This window comes from Labeo rohita, chromosome 22 (genome assembly GCF_022985175.1).
Source record: "Labeo rohita strain BAU-BD-2019 chromosome 22, IGBB_LRoh.1.0, whole genome shotgun sequence".
Taxonomy (NCBI): Eukaryota; Metazoa; Chordata; class Actinopteri; order Cypriniformes; family Cyprinidae; genus Labeo; species Labeo rohita.
This window is the reverse complement of record NC_066890.1, coordinates 34,232,606-34,247,605: the sequence shown is the minus strand read 5'-3', so window position 1 is coordinate 34,247,605 and position 15,000 is coordinate 34,232,606. Positions and strand designations below refer to the sequence as shown.

At 35.1% G+C, this 15,000-nt stretch overlaps 1 protein-coding gene across 1 annotated transcript in view; it reads right to left on the bottom strand.

Annotated features, from left to right (window-relative positions):
* The window catches only part of lrp1ba (low density lipoprotein receptor-related protein 1Ba), a 387,570-nt gene that overhangs the window by 216,009 nt on the left and 156,561 nt on the right, over positions 1-15,000 (bottom strand). The window contains exons 22-23 of the mRNA XM_051094447.1: positions 13,585-13,785; positions 1-236 (exon numbers count right to left, since the gene is read on the bottom strand). The exon at positions 1-236 is cut by the window's left edge and continues 10 nt beyond it. Coding sequence (XP_050950404.1) covers positions 1-236; positions 13,585-13,785 — 437 coding nt within the window. The remainder of the gene's footprint in view (positions 237-13,584; positions 13,786-15,000) is intronic.

Below are 15,000 nucleotides of genomic sequence, written 5' to 3'. Positions count from 1 at the left end.
ACAGCTGTCTCCATCAGGTCCAAGACTCCAGCCTGGATAGCAGGAGCATTTCACAGTATTCTTGTGCTGTTCGCACACTTGGCTGCACCGTAGGTGCTTGGTACAGTAATCCAGGGCTTCACAGGTCCGGCCATCCGAACCCAGATGGAACCCGGACGGACAGGAACACACGACACCTTTACCCGGCGCCACCAAGCACTCGTGACTACAGCCGCCCTTCCTCACCGAACACTCATCTGAGGAAAAAAAAAAAAAGCAAGTGGGTTATTGTTAGAAAAAAAAAGCAAGAAACTGTCACTTCCAAAGAAAATAGCAGGGTCCGAACAGTGAGGCGGTAAGAACTGATGGAATTCTTCAACAGACATACGGCCAAACAGCAGGGAGCCGTAGACGCTTGAAGGAGCTGAGGAAATCGCAGAGAATGAACAAACAAGAGTTTGGTGCTCCCTGTTCGATCCTCCAGGCTATACGCTTCTTGGTCAGCAAGTAGACCGACTCAATGACTACTTATTTCGCTCAACAGTTCACAAACGCAGGCCTTAGAGAAAGACTGTTTACACTCTCAGACAAAAGCGCAAAAGTTGTACCTTTAGGGGTACAACCGCTTATCACTGGGGAAGTGCCTTTAAAGAGACATCTTTGTATCTTTTTTACCCCTAAAAGATTCATAGTTGTACCTCAAAGGTATGTAGTACTACTCTAAGGTACTAATATTCATCTTTTGGGGCCTGACAGCTGGGTACTGGGGTAGTAGAGGAACATATTTGTACCGTATTCAATCCTGATCAATTCATTAGCTTCCATCCAAAGTTGCGAATTTAACTTAATTCCAAAATTGGAATGTCGCATAAAACATTTGCGGATAAGCACCATTACTATCCAACAAAATCATCACTTCCTGGCACTATCACTAAGAAAGATAGGAGAAGCCACTGAATGTAATGATTTTCATATATGTGACCCTGGACCACAAAACCAGTCTTAAGTCGCTGGGGTATATTTGTAGCAATAGCCAAAAACACATTGCATAGGTCAAAATTATTGATTTTTCTTTTATGCCAAAAATCATTAGGAAATTAAGTAAATATGTTTCATGAAGATATTTAACAAAAGTCCTACTGTAAATATATCAAAACTTAATTTTTGATTAGTAATATGCATTATTAAAGGGGTCATCGGATGCAAAGTTCACTTTTACATGTTGTTTGAACATTAATGTGTGTTGGCAGTGTATGTACAAATCTACCCTATAATGATAAAAATTCATGCTGTGGTTTTTAATTAATCTGTAAAAATAATATCCCCTTTTTCAAATCGAGCCGTTCTCAGATGCCTGTCGTTGTGCCGTCACACCCACAGAGGCTGCTCCCACCATAGTTGATTGACATGAGCGTCTTACCTCAGATCAGTTGTAACAGTCCGACCTCCATGATGCCGGAGCAGAGATGTAAGTTAGACAAGAATAGATCGATTGAGGTGTTGTGTTGCTGGATGTAATAATGAACATAGTGGTCGTCATTTACTCCCAACATCTGAGCCACTGTAGATGCAGTTGATTACGTTTGTTTGTGAAGGGAATGCGGCTACCGATCTACATATATCCGTCTACGTTTGTGCAAATCATTCATGATTCAGCTTCACCTACAGCAGAAGTAAGTATAAGGGTTTTTTTTTATGAATCTTTGCGATCGCCTTTCCTAATAACGTGCTAGTTAGCAAGTTTAGCGGCTAAACTAAATGCGGCTAAAGTAAACAGTAAACAGAGGGGTGGGGCGAGCAGAGCTCATTTGCCTTTAAAGCAGCCTTGACCAGAATGATTTTTGCACAGCTGATTTTGACAAGGTAAAAAGTGTGTTGTTTTACACGACCATTGAGAATTTTTAACCAAAGTACATTATAGACTTTTCATTAAGACCCTAAAGAAACATATCAACTTGTGGAAAATGGGCATCCGATGACCCCTTTAAAGATGCAATAGGTGATTGTCTTCAGAAACATTTTTTGTCATGCTGGTTGAAAGTCTCTTCCCATCTCGATAGCAATCATTAAGTTAAGGTGGTCTAAATGTATTTCAATGCATTGATACAGTCTGTGGAAGACATAGGACCAAGAAATGTTCGTCCAATCAAAACTCTCGGTTCGAGCGTTTTGAATCGTTTTCACGAACGCTTTGCAGACAGAGCGCGAATGACAGCCAAACATCAACAACTTGATCTTCCGTCCTGATATTGTAATACTTTTACTAACTGTACTATAAAGTGTTCTAACGCTTAATGACATGTAATGTTGTAACGGCCACTAGAGCAGATTTACGGTAGTTTTGAGGGAGACTGACAATTGCGCATGTGCATAATGTGTCTGTACGTTCTGGAAAGGTGAAGAGATGACTCGCTCTACTGGCATCTGTCTCTCTGTATTTTATTTATTTCCTTTCTGTTTGCGACCTGAGTTGGATGCACGCTTGTGTACATTCTTCCTCACGCGATCATGCATGTGAACGTGTATGTCGATGGGTTTTATTAAACTTGGGGAAAATACGCCTAGTCTGTGTTCATGCATTCGGGAGGCATGGCTTTAGACAGCGATTTGCAGGGAGGGTGGGGCATTCACTTTCAGAGCTATCAGGCTAAAGTTAGCATTTTCCAATATCTCCTATTGCACCTTTAAGAACTTTAAAGGCGATTTTCTTAGTATTTAGATTTTTTTTGCACCTTCAGATTCCATATATTCAAATAGTTGTATCTCAGCCAAATATTGTCCTATCCTAACAACATCAATGGAAAGCTTATTTATTCAGCTTTCAGATGATGTATAAATCTCAATTTCGAAAAACGCCTTTATGACTGGTTTTGTGGTCCGCATATATTAATTACTTGCACCTGGATGAATGCAAGTGGTCATTGCTTTCAGAGGTGGATGCCTGCTGTGTAAGTTGTGAGTTGTGTAAGACGGTTCTGGGAGGCAATTACACAGAAATAGTTTGACGAGAGACTTTGCTCAGGCATTTCATAATGACCATATTAACATTTCAGATGCTGTGCACTTTTTTTGCAAATTAAGGGATTTTATTTTATTTTATTGAAATTTGCTGTTTCCATCACTTGTTTCTTATGCAATACTTTAAAATACACATAAAAACAGGGTGCTGGAAAAATAGCTATAGTACAAATATCCATGAAAGATTTACATTATTTAAAAAATCCACATCGTTTAATATATATTTTGCGCCATTATTTCGATGATGTGAAATACTGATACAATGTCACATTGTGCAGTGTTTGATTGTCACTTTTAGTCAAAGGACAACAAGAGAAGCGATGTGAGTCTTCACTGCTTTCCTAGTGATAAAGAAGACGAGAAAAGAGCAGGAAGATGCCTGTGGACGAATAAAACGTCGTAAAGACCCGCATCTTTGTTCTCTCCACTTCAGCCCTGATGCTTCTGAGGTTTTTAGTAGACCACAGAAACTGAAAGAGCTTAAAAATGGCAGAGACAAGAAACGCTAGATGCCATCCTGGCAGGATGTAAACATGCCGACACTTGTCATGACGCCATGACCTAAAGGAGTTTCTCAGCACGGCTTTCACTCGATATCCGGGGGCGTTTAGACTCCTCGTGGGGAAAAATCGATGGTACGGCATTTGGTTTAAGCCTACGCTTATATCCAACGCTAACCGTAAGCTCTTTCAGTAGCTGTGATCATCGTATCAGTATTTTATTTTCCGAGTTGTGTGTGCTGAGTTGTTTTGCGGTAAAAACAGCAACAGGTAGCGGCAGTAGCTTACCAAGTCCAGCCATTTGACGTCATTGAAATAATGGTGCCTCCACAGTCCAAAATATGTAAAAACAATGTGGATTTTTAAAATAACATAATCCTTCATGCGTATTCTACTACATATTTTAGTAAGATACATTATTTATGTTATATTAAGCTATTGTGTACTATAGGTATGTTCTTCTAGTATATCTGTGCTTAGTTTTTCCTCTAGTGAAAGCTCAGAGGCACTTTCACTTTATTGTAATATATGGCTGGACAATGTAATGTGACGGTGCACCATTGAAGTGGTCCCATGGTGAGATGCTAAATGGAAAAACGTGGTTAAGTATTAGTTAAAGTTGTCAATTAGCAGTATATTGCGGTTAGCCTCTTGGGTAATAAGAGCTATAATGCTATTTCTAACAGTGATAATAAAGCATACATTTGTTGCAGATGGTGTTATACTGTAGTTCTTTGTGTACAACATTAATGCACTTGAAGGCAAAACAAGCTTAAATGAACATTAAAAATCAAGTTCATTAAATAACTATTGAGACAAAGGTATTGTCACAATCAAAAAAACCTTTAGCAGGACAGTGACGACTAAATGATTTTATGTTAAAATACTAATCCCAACTAATTATGGGACAGCTATAAGAAATACATTAGTTTGTCTTCCCCCCAAAATAAAGAGGCCACAGAGGGATTCAAGGTAACACCACCTTGAACAGCAAGTGGTTTCAAGGTTTAAATTAAGCGTCTAGCACTGACAGAGGATAATGTATCCATAAACCTCAAGGCAGTCATATTGGTGGAGTTGCGGAGTGAATAAAAATGTGCTAGACACTCAAATGGAAAACAACAAAGCACAGGCAGAAGAGATGTGAGGAACAGAAATGGATCATTGATGAGGGAAAGGAGCTCGAAAAGGTATAAAATGGCAAGTGAAAGTACATTCAATCAAGCTAGGGTACAATCTGGCACTGGCAAAACTGAGTCGTGAGGTCTGAGTGAAGTTACTAATACAGTAGAGAAAATTTAAAAAGTTCCAGCAGAGAAATAATTGATCATTTTTGGACAGAGAGTCACTTAAAAATTCATTTTTAAAGGCTGATATTCAAAAAAAAAAAAAAGAAACCTCTTTGACTTTGTGAATAAGTCTGATTTTATCACCCTGGTTTTGTCATGTTGATGTTTGACTGAACACCTTGAAGTCTTTATTTAAAATTTACAATTCATTAAAAAAAGAGTCTAGATAGATAGATAAAACAATAGAATGACAGAACAATAGATAGAACAATAGAAAGATAAAATGTTAGAACAATAGAAATATTAATAAGATGATAGAAAGATAGAATAATAGATAGATAGAATGATAGATAGATAGAACCAGACAGAATGAGAGAATGATAGATACGATGTTAGAGTGATAGAACAACAGATAAAATGATAGAACGATAGAACTATAGATAAAGCGATAGAATGATAGAATGATACAACAATAGATAGACAGACAGACAGACAGATAGATAGACAGATAAATAGATAGATAGATGATAGAACGACAGAACAACAGATAAAACAATAGAACAATAGAGTGATAGAATGATAGAATAATAGATACAACGATAGAATGATAGAACAACAGAACAGATAAAACAATAGAATTATAGATAAAGCAACAGAATGATAGAATGATACAACAATAGATAGATAGATAGATAGATAGATAGATAAAATGACTGAACAACAGATAAAACAATAGAACAATAGACTGATAGAATGATAGAAAGATACAACAATAGAACAACAGATAAAACAATAAATGAGTGATAGAATGATAGAACGATAGATAAAATGTTAGAGCGATAGAACAACAGATAAAACGATAAAACGTTAGAACGATAGAATCATAAATAATAGATAGAATAATAGATGATATACATAGATAGAAAGATAGATAGATAGATAGATAGATAGATAGATAGATAGATAGATAGATAGATAGATAGATAGATAGATAGATAGATAAAATGTTAAAATGACAGAGCAACAGATAAAATGATAGAACGATAGAGCGATAGATAGAATGATAGACAGATAGAAAGGTAGAACCAGATAGAACGACATAATGATAGATACGATGTTAGAGTGATAGAACAACAGATAAAGTGATAGAACGATAGAACTATAGATAAAGCGACAGAATGATAGAATGATAGAACAATAGATAGATAGTCAGACAGACAGATAGATAGACAGATAGCTAGATAGATAGATGATAGATAGATGATAGAATGACAGAACAACAGGTAAAATGTTAGAATGATAGAACAACAGATAAAACAATAGAATGATAGACTGATAGAATGATAGAACAATAGATACAATGATAGAATGATAAAACAACAGAACAGATAAAACGATAGAATTATAGTTAAAGCAACAGAATGATAGAACAATACAAAAATAGATAGACAGATAGACAGATAGATAGATAGATAGATAGATAGATAGATATAGATAGATAGATAAAAAATGATAGAACAACAGATAAAACAATAGAACAATAGACTGATAGAATGATAGAAATATACAACAATAGAACAACAGAAAAAAAACAATAGGATGATAGAGTGATAGAATGATAGAACAACAGATAAAATGTTAAAATGATAGAACCACAGATAAAACGATAAAACGTTAGAACGACAGAATCATAAATAATAGATAGAATAACAGATGATAGATATATAGATAGATCAATAGATAAAATGTTAAAATGACAGAGCAACAGATAAAATGATAGAACAATAGAGCGATAGATAGAATGATAGAACAATAGAATGACAGAACAATAGATAAAATGTTAGAACAATAGAACAGATAGAATGATACAATGAAAGATAGAACGATAGAACGACATATAGAATGGCAGAATGATAGAACGATAGAACGATAGATAGATAGATAGATAGATAGATAGATAGATAGATGATAAAATGACAGAACAATGGATGAAATGTTAGAATGACAGAGCAACAGATAAAATGATAGAGCGATAGAACAATAGAACAATAGAACGACAGAACGATAAAAAAATGTTAGAACAATAGAACAGATAGAATGATACAATGAAAGATAGAACGATAGAACGACATATAGAATGGCAGAATGATAGAACGATAGAACGATAGATAGATAGATAGATAGATAGATAGATAGATAGATAGATAGATAGATAGATGATAAAATGACAGAACAATGGATGAAATGTTAGAATGACAGAGCAACAGATAAAATGATAGAGCGATAGAACAATAGAACAATAGAACGACAGAACGATAAATAAAATGTTAGATCAATAGAACAGAGAACAACAGAATGATAGAACAATAGAACAATAGATAGATAGATATAGATAGAATGACAGAACAATAGATAAAATGTTAGAATGACAGAACAAAAGATAATGTTAGAACGATAGAACGACGGAACGATAGACAGATAGAACGATAAGTGTGAGTGTATGTAATCAGATTACTTTTCAAGTAACTACTTTTTCAAATAAGTAACAACAGTTACTTTGTTTTCCCATTTACTGCCTGACAGCTCTCCTCTCCTTATGTTGAGAGAAATTCAGATTAAAAGTAACACACTACTTTCCATAAAACGCAACAGTTTCATGGAGCAACGCAATACAGTACTGCATTACTTTTAAAAGTATCTTTCCCCAACACTAGAGAGATGATACATTTATGTAGGTATCCAAGAGCATCCATGTGTATGTCAGATCACATCAGGTTGCATTAAAAACAAGCTATAATTACCAATTCATAGCATCTTCTAGAAGACAGAAGATGTTTGTGTCCCCAAAGCAGAGCGCGCTTCAGGCCAAAGGCCAGCAGGTCCATTCACACGTCTTCTGTAGCGCTGAGAAAAGCAGCCGCAGGGCAAAACCTTGCAAAGCTCAGTGAGATCAGGAAAGAGCTGTTGATATTTATACAGATATATAAAGAACCAGCTAAGCATTGACGATCTGGTTGGAGCATTTGAGTTGCATACTAACAAAGACCAAAAAAAAAGGTGACCCATTTCTCTCCAAGATTCACTCTACAAAGCTGGGAACGTGATCTGGAGGCTCATTCATCACGATTAGTCCCATTACGTGTGGGCCAGGTCTGTTTTAAACAATATTTATCTAACTCAGAAAATTTTTTGGAAAGTTTCTAGACCATTGGGTTTTGACGGTTTTGTATTTATCTTGACCGGGGCGAGTGCATTCATCTCTGCCAGCGGCTAGCGGGATTTGGGTTCGGCCCAGGTTTCGCTGCCATGTTCAAGATATTTTAGCAGGACATTGAGAGTGTGCTTAAAGTTAATGGGGGTTTGATTGGCCCATTTAAAATTAATAGGGGCATTAGACTGAAATGCGACGTTAAATGCTCTTTTCAGGCCCGCTGAACCTGCGCTTGCTGCGCTACAGTTTAAGGATTTTCGATTTAGCAGCAACACTATTGACACTGTTGTTTTATTTAAAGGCCACTGAGATATAAAGATATGACAGAATAATTAGCAATTAAATAAAATAAATTATTTAGTTTATATTAAAATAAATATAAAATAATATTTTATATTTTATATTTAATAAAAAATAGATACATAAATGGTATAATTTATTAAAAATTCTCCATTAATTCTTCAATTCTTTATTTCCTAAACAAATAAAAAAGTAGTTTAGAGACGCAAAAGTCTTAAAATATTAAGACTTATTTTAAGAAAATTAAGTTTATTATTCTTTGCTTAAATAACAAAATGTTTTTTTTCTAAAATTAAAATAAATAAATAAATAAATAAATAAATAATATTTTTTAAGAACCAAAATTCTTCAATTCTTTATTTTATAAATAAATAAATAAATAAAAGTTTTCATATATTAAGACTTACTTTCAGAAAATATATTTTGAATTAAGTTTTTTATTTTTAAATAATAATCTTGCTCAAATGACAATGTTTTTCTACATTTTTAAATAAATAAATAAATAAATAAATGGTATAATTTACATAATTCATCTTTTTTTTTTTTTTGAGCAGCAAAAGTCCTCAATAAATTCTTAATTTGATAAATAACTAAATAATTTTTTGAGAAGCAAAAATTGTAAGATATTAAAACTTAAAATATAAAAATATATATTTTGAATTAGGTTTATTATTCTTTATAATTTACATAATTTATATTTTAGATATTTATTTGAGGAGCAAAATTATTTAATTAATTTCTAAATTATTTATTTTATAAATAAATAAATAAATAATTTTTGAGATGAGATGAGAGTCTTCAAATATTAAGATTTATTTTCAGAACATATATTTTGAATTAAGTTTATTATTCTTTATAATTTACATAAATTACATTTTAATTTATTTTTTTTTAAGAAGCAAAATTATTTAATTAAATCTTAAATTCTTTATTTTATAAATAAATAAATAAATATTTTTTGAGAAGCAAAAGACTTCAGATATTAAGACTTCTTTTCAGAAAAAAATATTTTGAATTAAGTTTATTCTTTGCTCAAATGACAAAATGTTTTTCTAAAAAAATAAAAAATAAATAAATAAAATAAATAAATGGTATGATTTACATAATGTATAATTTTATTTGAAAAATTTCCCAGTTAATTCTTCAATTCTTTATATTATAAATATTTTTTTTGAAAAGCAAATGTTGTAAGATATTAAAAAATTATTTTCAGAAAATATATTTTGAATTAAGTTTATTATTCTTTATATTTTACATAATTTATATTTTATGTTTTATTTGAGAAGCCAAATTATTCAATTCTTTATAGATAAATAAAAAAAAAGATCAAACAAACAAATAAACAAATAAATAAATAAATTCTCATTTTCCAAAGGAAAAAAAAATGCTTAGCTTAAGGGCAATTTTTTTTTTTTTTTTTTCCCTCTCCTCTCATTTTAATAATATATTTAATTGAATTTACAAATAGGTTGTACTAACAAAGAAAAATGTACTTAATTTCAGAAAATCTCAGGCAAAAAAAGTAAACTCAATTATATTTTGGGATGTTCATATTGAAAAAATAATTGAAAAAGTAAATTATATATGTATAAAATTTTCAAATGATTACATATTTCTAAAATGCTTTCCGTTTGTTCAAATATTGTACTCAAAATCTGGCATCCGGCATGGTTGCCATAGCGATGACTTGCGCTAAGAGACATACAAAAGCAGCTGTCATTGTAAAAAGAGAAAATTTGGCACATGCTGTGTTCAAAACGGCTCGCTCCTTTGCTCATTCACTATTCATTACAAAGAGAACGGCACATGTGTGTACAAAAGAGGGAACTCAGCTGAAGACGCTTTGTGTGAGTGTATAACATTCTAGCTTTAGCCACACGTCACCGCAGTCACATCCCGAACACAGAAAACAAAACCCGATCTGAAACACATCGGACTGTAATCAGATTTTATACCACATATTGATTCGGTTTGGATGAGGTTTTTTAAAATCAGATTCCATGTGGTTTAAGCTACAAACAATTAAACTGATTCGAGTTGGATTTTTGCTGCCTGCCTGAACAAAACCTAATTATTTTGATAGAAAGGAGGAAATACATTCATAGTCAAATCTCCTCTCTGACAGACGAAACCGATATCTGATGATATTTCAAGCTAAATGTCATATGACTGGGGAGTATGAGATATATTGAATTCCTTGCGTCATTCCTCATATTTGATTCATATTTTGTACCAAAAATATGCGGTTCACAAGTAGACGCTGGATAATATATATATTTTAGACTCTTCAGTTATTACTAACAGCAAAAAAGACCATCCAGAGTCTGTTTCTCTTCTCTCACACATCCTCAGAGGCCAGTTTTCAGTGTGCTCTCCAGCATTAATCAGTCTGGAGGAGAAAGTGTGTGTGTGTGTGTGTGTGTGTGTGTGAGGAGGAGCCGATAGATGTAATTGGTTCTAAGCTGATATTCCAGCACTACCTCATCTCACCTGAGGGAAGAGATCTCTCTCTGAAGCTTTCCTAAATGAACCTTAATACACACTCACTCAAATCCTCCAATTCCCCAAGAGCCACACACAGCATCAGAATTACAGTGTGAGAACACACACACTACACTCGCCACATAAAAAGGAACAAATCCATTTATTTCACATCAAATAATGAAGAAAGCAGTATATAAAGACATTATTTGGGAGTCTATCTATATTATATCACACTCTTTTACAATCTGACGTGAGAGTAAGATTCATTTAAGTGTGTTAAAAGTATAAAATGTGTCTCAAATTTGTTTGGGAAAGAAAATGAATCAAGGTGAATGAAAATATATGGCAGTCCGTTTCTGCCACTGAATACAAAATTTATATCTTGCAATTCTGACTTTAGAACTAGCACTTGCGAGTTTATATCACACAATTCTAAGAAAAGTCTGAACTTTGTGTTTATATCTCACAATTTTTACTGTAGAAATCGATGTGGCGAGTTTATATGATGCAATTCTGATTTTAGAACTTGCAATTGCGAGTTTATATCACGCAGTTCTAAGAAAAGTGTGAACTTTGTGTTTATATCTCACAATTTTGACTTTTTAACTCACAATTTGCAAGTTTATATCACACAAAAAATCGATATGGCAAGTTTATGTCACGCAATTCTGAGAAAAAAGTTCAAACTTTGTGTTTACGTCTTGCAATTCTGACTTTAGAACTTGCAATTGCGGGTAAATTCGATATGGTGAATTTATATTACACAATTCTGAGAAAAAAGTTTGAACTTCGTGTTTGTATCTCACAATTCTGACCTCACAGCTTGCGTTTCCGAATTTATATCACGCAATTCTGAGATAAAAAGTCGCAACTTTGTGTTCATATACTGACCAAAATTATAAACGCAACACTTTTGTTTTTGCCCCCATTTTTCATGAGCTGAACTAAGACTATTTCTAAGACTATGATCTAAGACTTTTTCTATGTAGACAAAAGGCCTATTTCTCTCAAATATTGCTCACAAATCTGTCTAAATCTGTGTTAGTGAGCACTTCTCCTTTGCCGAGATAATCTATCCACCTCACAGGTGTGACATATCAAGATGCTGATTAGACAGCATGATTATAGCACAGGTGTGCCTTAGGCAGGCCACAATAAAAAGGCCACTCAAAAATGTGCACTTTTACTGTATTGGGGGGGTCCGAAAACCAGTCAGTATCTGGTGTGACCACCATTTGCCTCACACAGTGCAACACATCTCCTTCACATAGAGTTGATCAGGTTGTTGATTGTGGCCTGTGGAATGTTGGTCCACTCCTCTTCAATGGCTGTGCAAAGTTGCTGGATATTGGCAGGAACTGGAACATGCTGTCGTATATGCCAGTCCAGAGCATCCCAAACACGCTCAATGGGTGACATGTCCGGTGAGTATGCTGGCCATGCAAGAACTAGGATGTTTTCAGCTTCCAGAAATTATGTATAGCTCCTTGCAACATGGGGCCGTGCATTATCATGCTGCAACATGAGGTGAAGGTTGTGGTTGAATGGCACAACAATGGGCCTCAGGATCTCGTCATGGTATCTCTGTGCATTTAAAATGCCATCAATAAAATGCACCTATGTCCATAACATACGCCTGCCCATACCATAACCCCACCACCACCATGGGCCACTCGATCCATAACGTTGACATCAGCAAACCGCTCACCCACACGACACCATACACGCTGTCTGCCATCGTCCCTGTACAGTGAAAACCGGGATTCATCCATGAAGAGAACACCTCTCCAAAGTGCCAGACACCATTGAATTTGAACATCTGCCCACTCAAGTCGGTTACGATGACGAACTGCAGTCAGGTTGAGACCCCAATAAGGATGACGAGCATGCAGATAAGCTTCCCTGAGACGGTTTCTGACAGTTTGTGCAGAAATTCTTTAATTATGCAAACCGATTGTTGCAGCAGCTGTCCGGGTGGCTGGTGTCAGACGATCTTGGAGGTGAAGATGCTGGATGTGGAGGTCCTGGGCTGGTGTGGTTACATGTGATCTGTGGTTGCGAGGCCGGTTGGATGTTCTGCCAAATTCTCTGAAATGTCTGTTGGAGATGGCTTATGGTAGAGAAATAAACATTCAATTCAAGGGCAACAGCTCTGGTGGACATTCCTGCAGTCAGCATGCCAACTGCACGCTCCCTCAAAACTTGCAACATCTGTGGCATTGTGTGATAAAACTGCACATTTTAGAGTGGCCTTTTATTGTGGCCAGCCTAAGCCACACCTGTGCTATAATCATGCTGTCTAATCAGCATCTTGATATGCTACACCTGTGAGGTGGATGGATTATCTCGGCAAAGGAGAAGTGCTCACTAACACAGATTTAGACAGATTTGTGAACAATATTTGAGAGAAATAGGCCTTTTGTCTACATAGAAAAAGTCTTAGATCTTTGAGTTCAGCTCATGAAAAATGGGGGCAAAAACAAAAGTGTTGCGTTAATAATTTTGGTCAGTGCAAAACATCAAAAATGATTATCATTATTATTATAAAATACGTTATGGAATATATTTTATTATATAATAATATTATAAATGAATCTTGAATAATAATAGAATGCATAGATGCATATTATGCTTGTAACATTTCCTTTTTTCTGTGATTTAAGCTGATCTGACTGCTTAATAGCAATGTTGTTCCAACGAGGATGTTGATTCATGAACGCCTCTACATCACATTAATCCTTATAACACCATTAGCGTCAGAGGCCGGTCAGCACTAACTAACAACCCCCATCCCATGACTCACCACAGTAGGGTCCCTCATCGGAATGGTCCGCGCAGTCCCTCCAACCGTTACAGATTCGCTCTGGCGGGAGGCACACAGACGTGTCATTGCCGCAGGGAAACTTGGGAGGCTTACAGACAGATACTTCACAGCCCTCCTCATCCGATTGGTCCTCACAGTCTATGTCTCCGTCACACACCCAGTCCTTACTAATACATTTCCCTACAGTGCAGAAAAAAGCAAATGCGTTACAAAGGACCTTTTTTTAACATCATTAACTCTCTGCGTCGTTGCTCTACAAAGCTATCTGCTTTCCACACACTTTTTCTTTAACCGTAACACCCTGGTATATCCGAGATACGGCATATAATTTCCCACAGGGCTACACACAGAGTGCTTTTTGGACCTTGGTGTTTGCCATATCATTAGCGATAATGAGGTACATAATCTTTGTTTTTATTTATGTATTTTTTTACATTGAAAGAATACATTATACATTCAAGCGCTTTCTAAAGAGTGTGATAGAAAAAAAGATGATGTTAAAATACTGTTAGCAAGTGTTTAAAAACTGAATGAAATCAAATGGGATCCGGCCATTGTTCGCAGTAGACTGGCAGTTTCGTAGCCGCTTTTTTATGATTTAATTATTTATTTAACTACCCTTTTCTCCAATTTATTGTCAGACATGAGTTTCTCTGTACATTTGTCATACAGCATCCTTATCAGTTCTTCTTAATGGTGTACTGAGTAACCTTAGGTGTTTCGATTTATTTTTTTGAGCATGTGAGACAAGTCATTAGCGATTCCCTCATTATCTCTCCAGACAAGTTCTTTAAAAAGGTGAAACAGGGCGTTGAGTACATAAATTACTTTTCTGTATCTTCCAAGACCAAAAAGTGTCTTCACGTTCATTAGACCTTCACCGAGACGTCGCTTAATCAGATTTTAATTCACTTTACTTCAGCTTTTACAGAAACTTTGTTTAGCTAGGACTCTGTTTTACCGGAATTCAGGCTAGATGTGATTAAAAGGCTAAAATTAAAACCTCCACAATGGTTATGAAAGGTCTAAGGCATTAAAACATTTTGACGGTCGTTCTATACTTACTAGCTGTACGGTTGGTTGCCCTACAACCTGGAAGTGAATTAGCATTTTCGCTAACAGCTCCCCTCAGGGATTTCTAATGGCTCTGCAACAGCAGTTTTAGATTTAAGAATAAAATGAGGTTCGTGACTTCCTTGTTTTATTCCACAGCATAAATTACACAGTGACACCTCAAATGTGAAACCGTTATGTGCTTTAAATTGCTAATGTAAACATGCTAACAAGTTGCTGAGGGCATTTAGCAAGAGCAGGCAGCGCAGAATGAATAAGGAGCCGTTCACATAGGACATTTTCTGTAGACCAGTGATACGGTTATGATTAATGATATAGGCA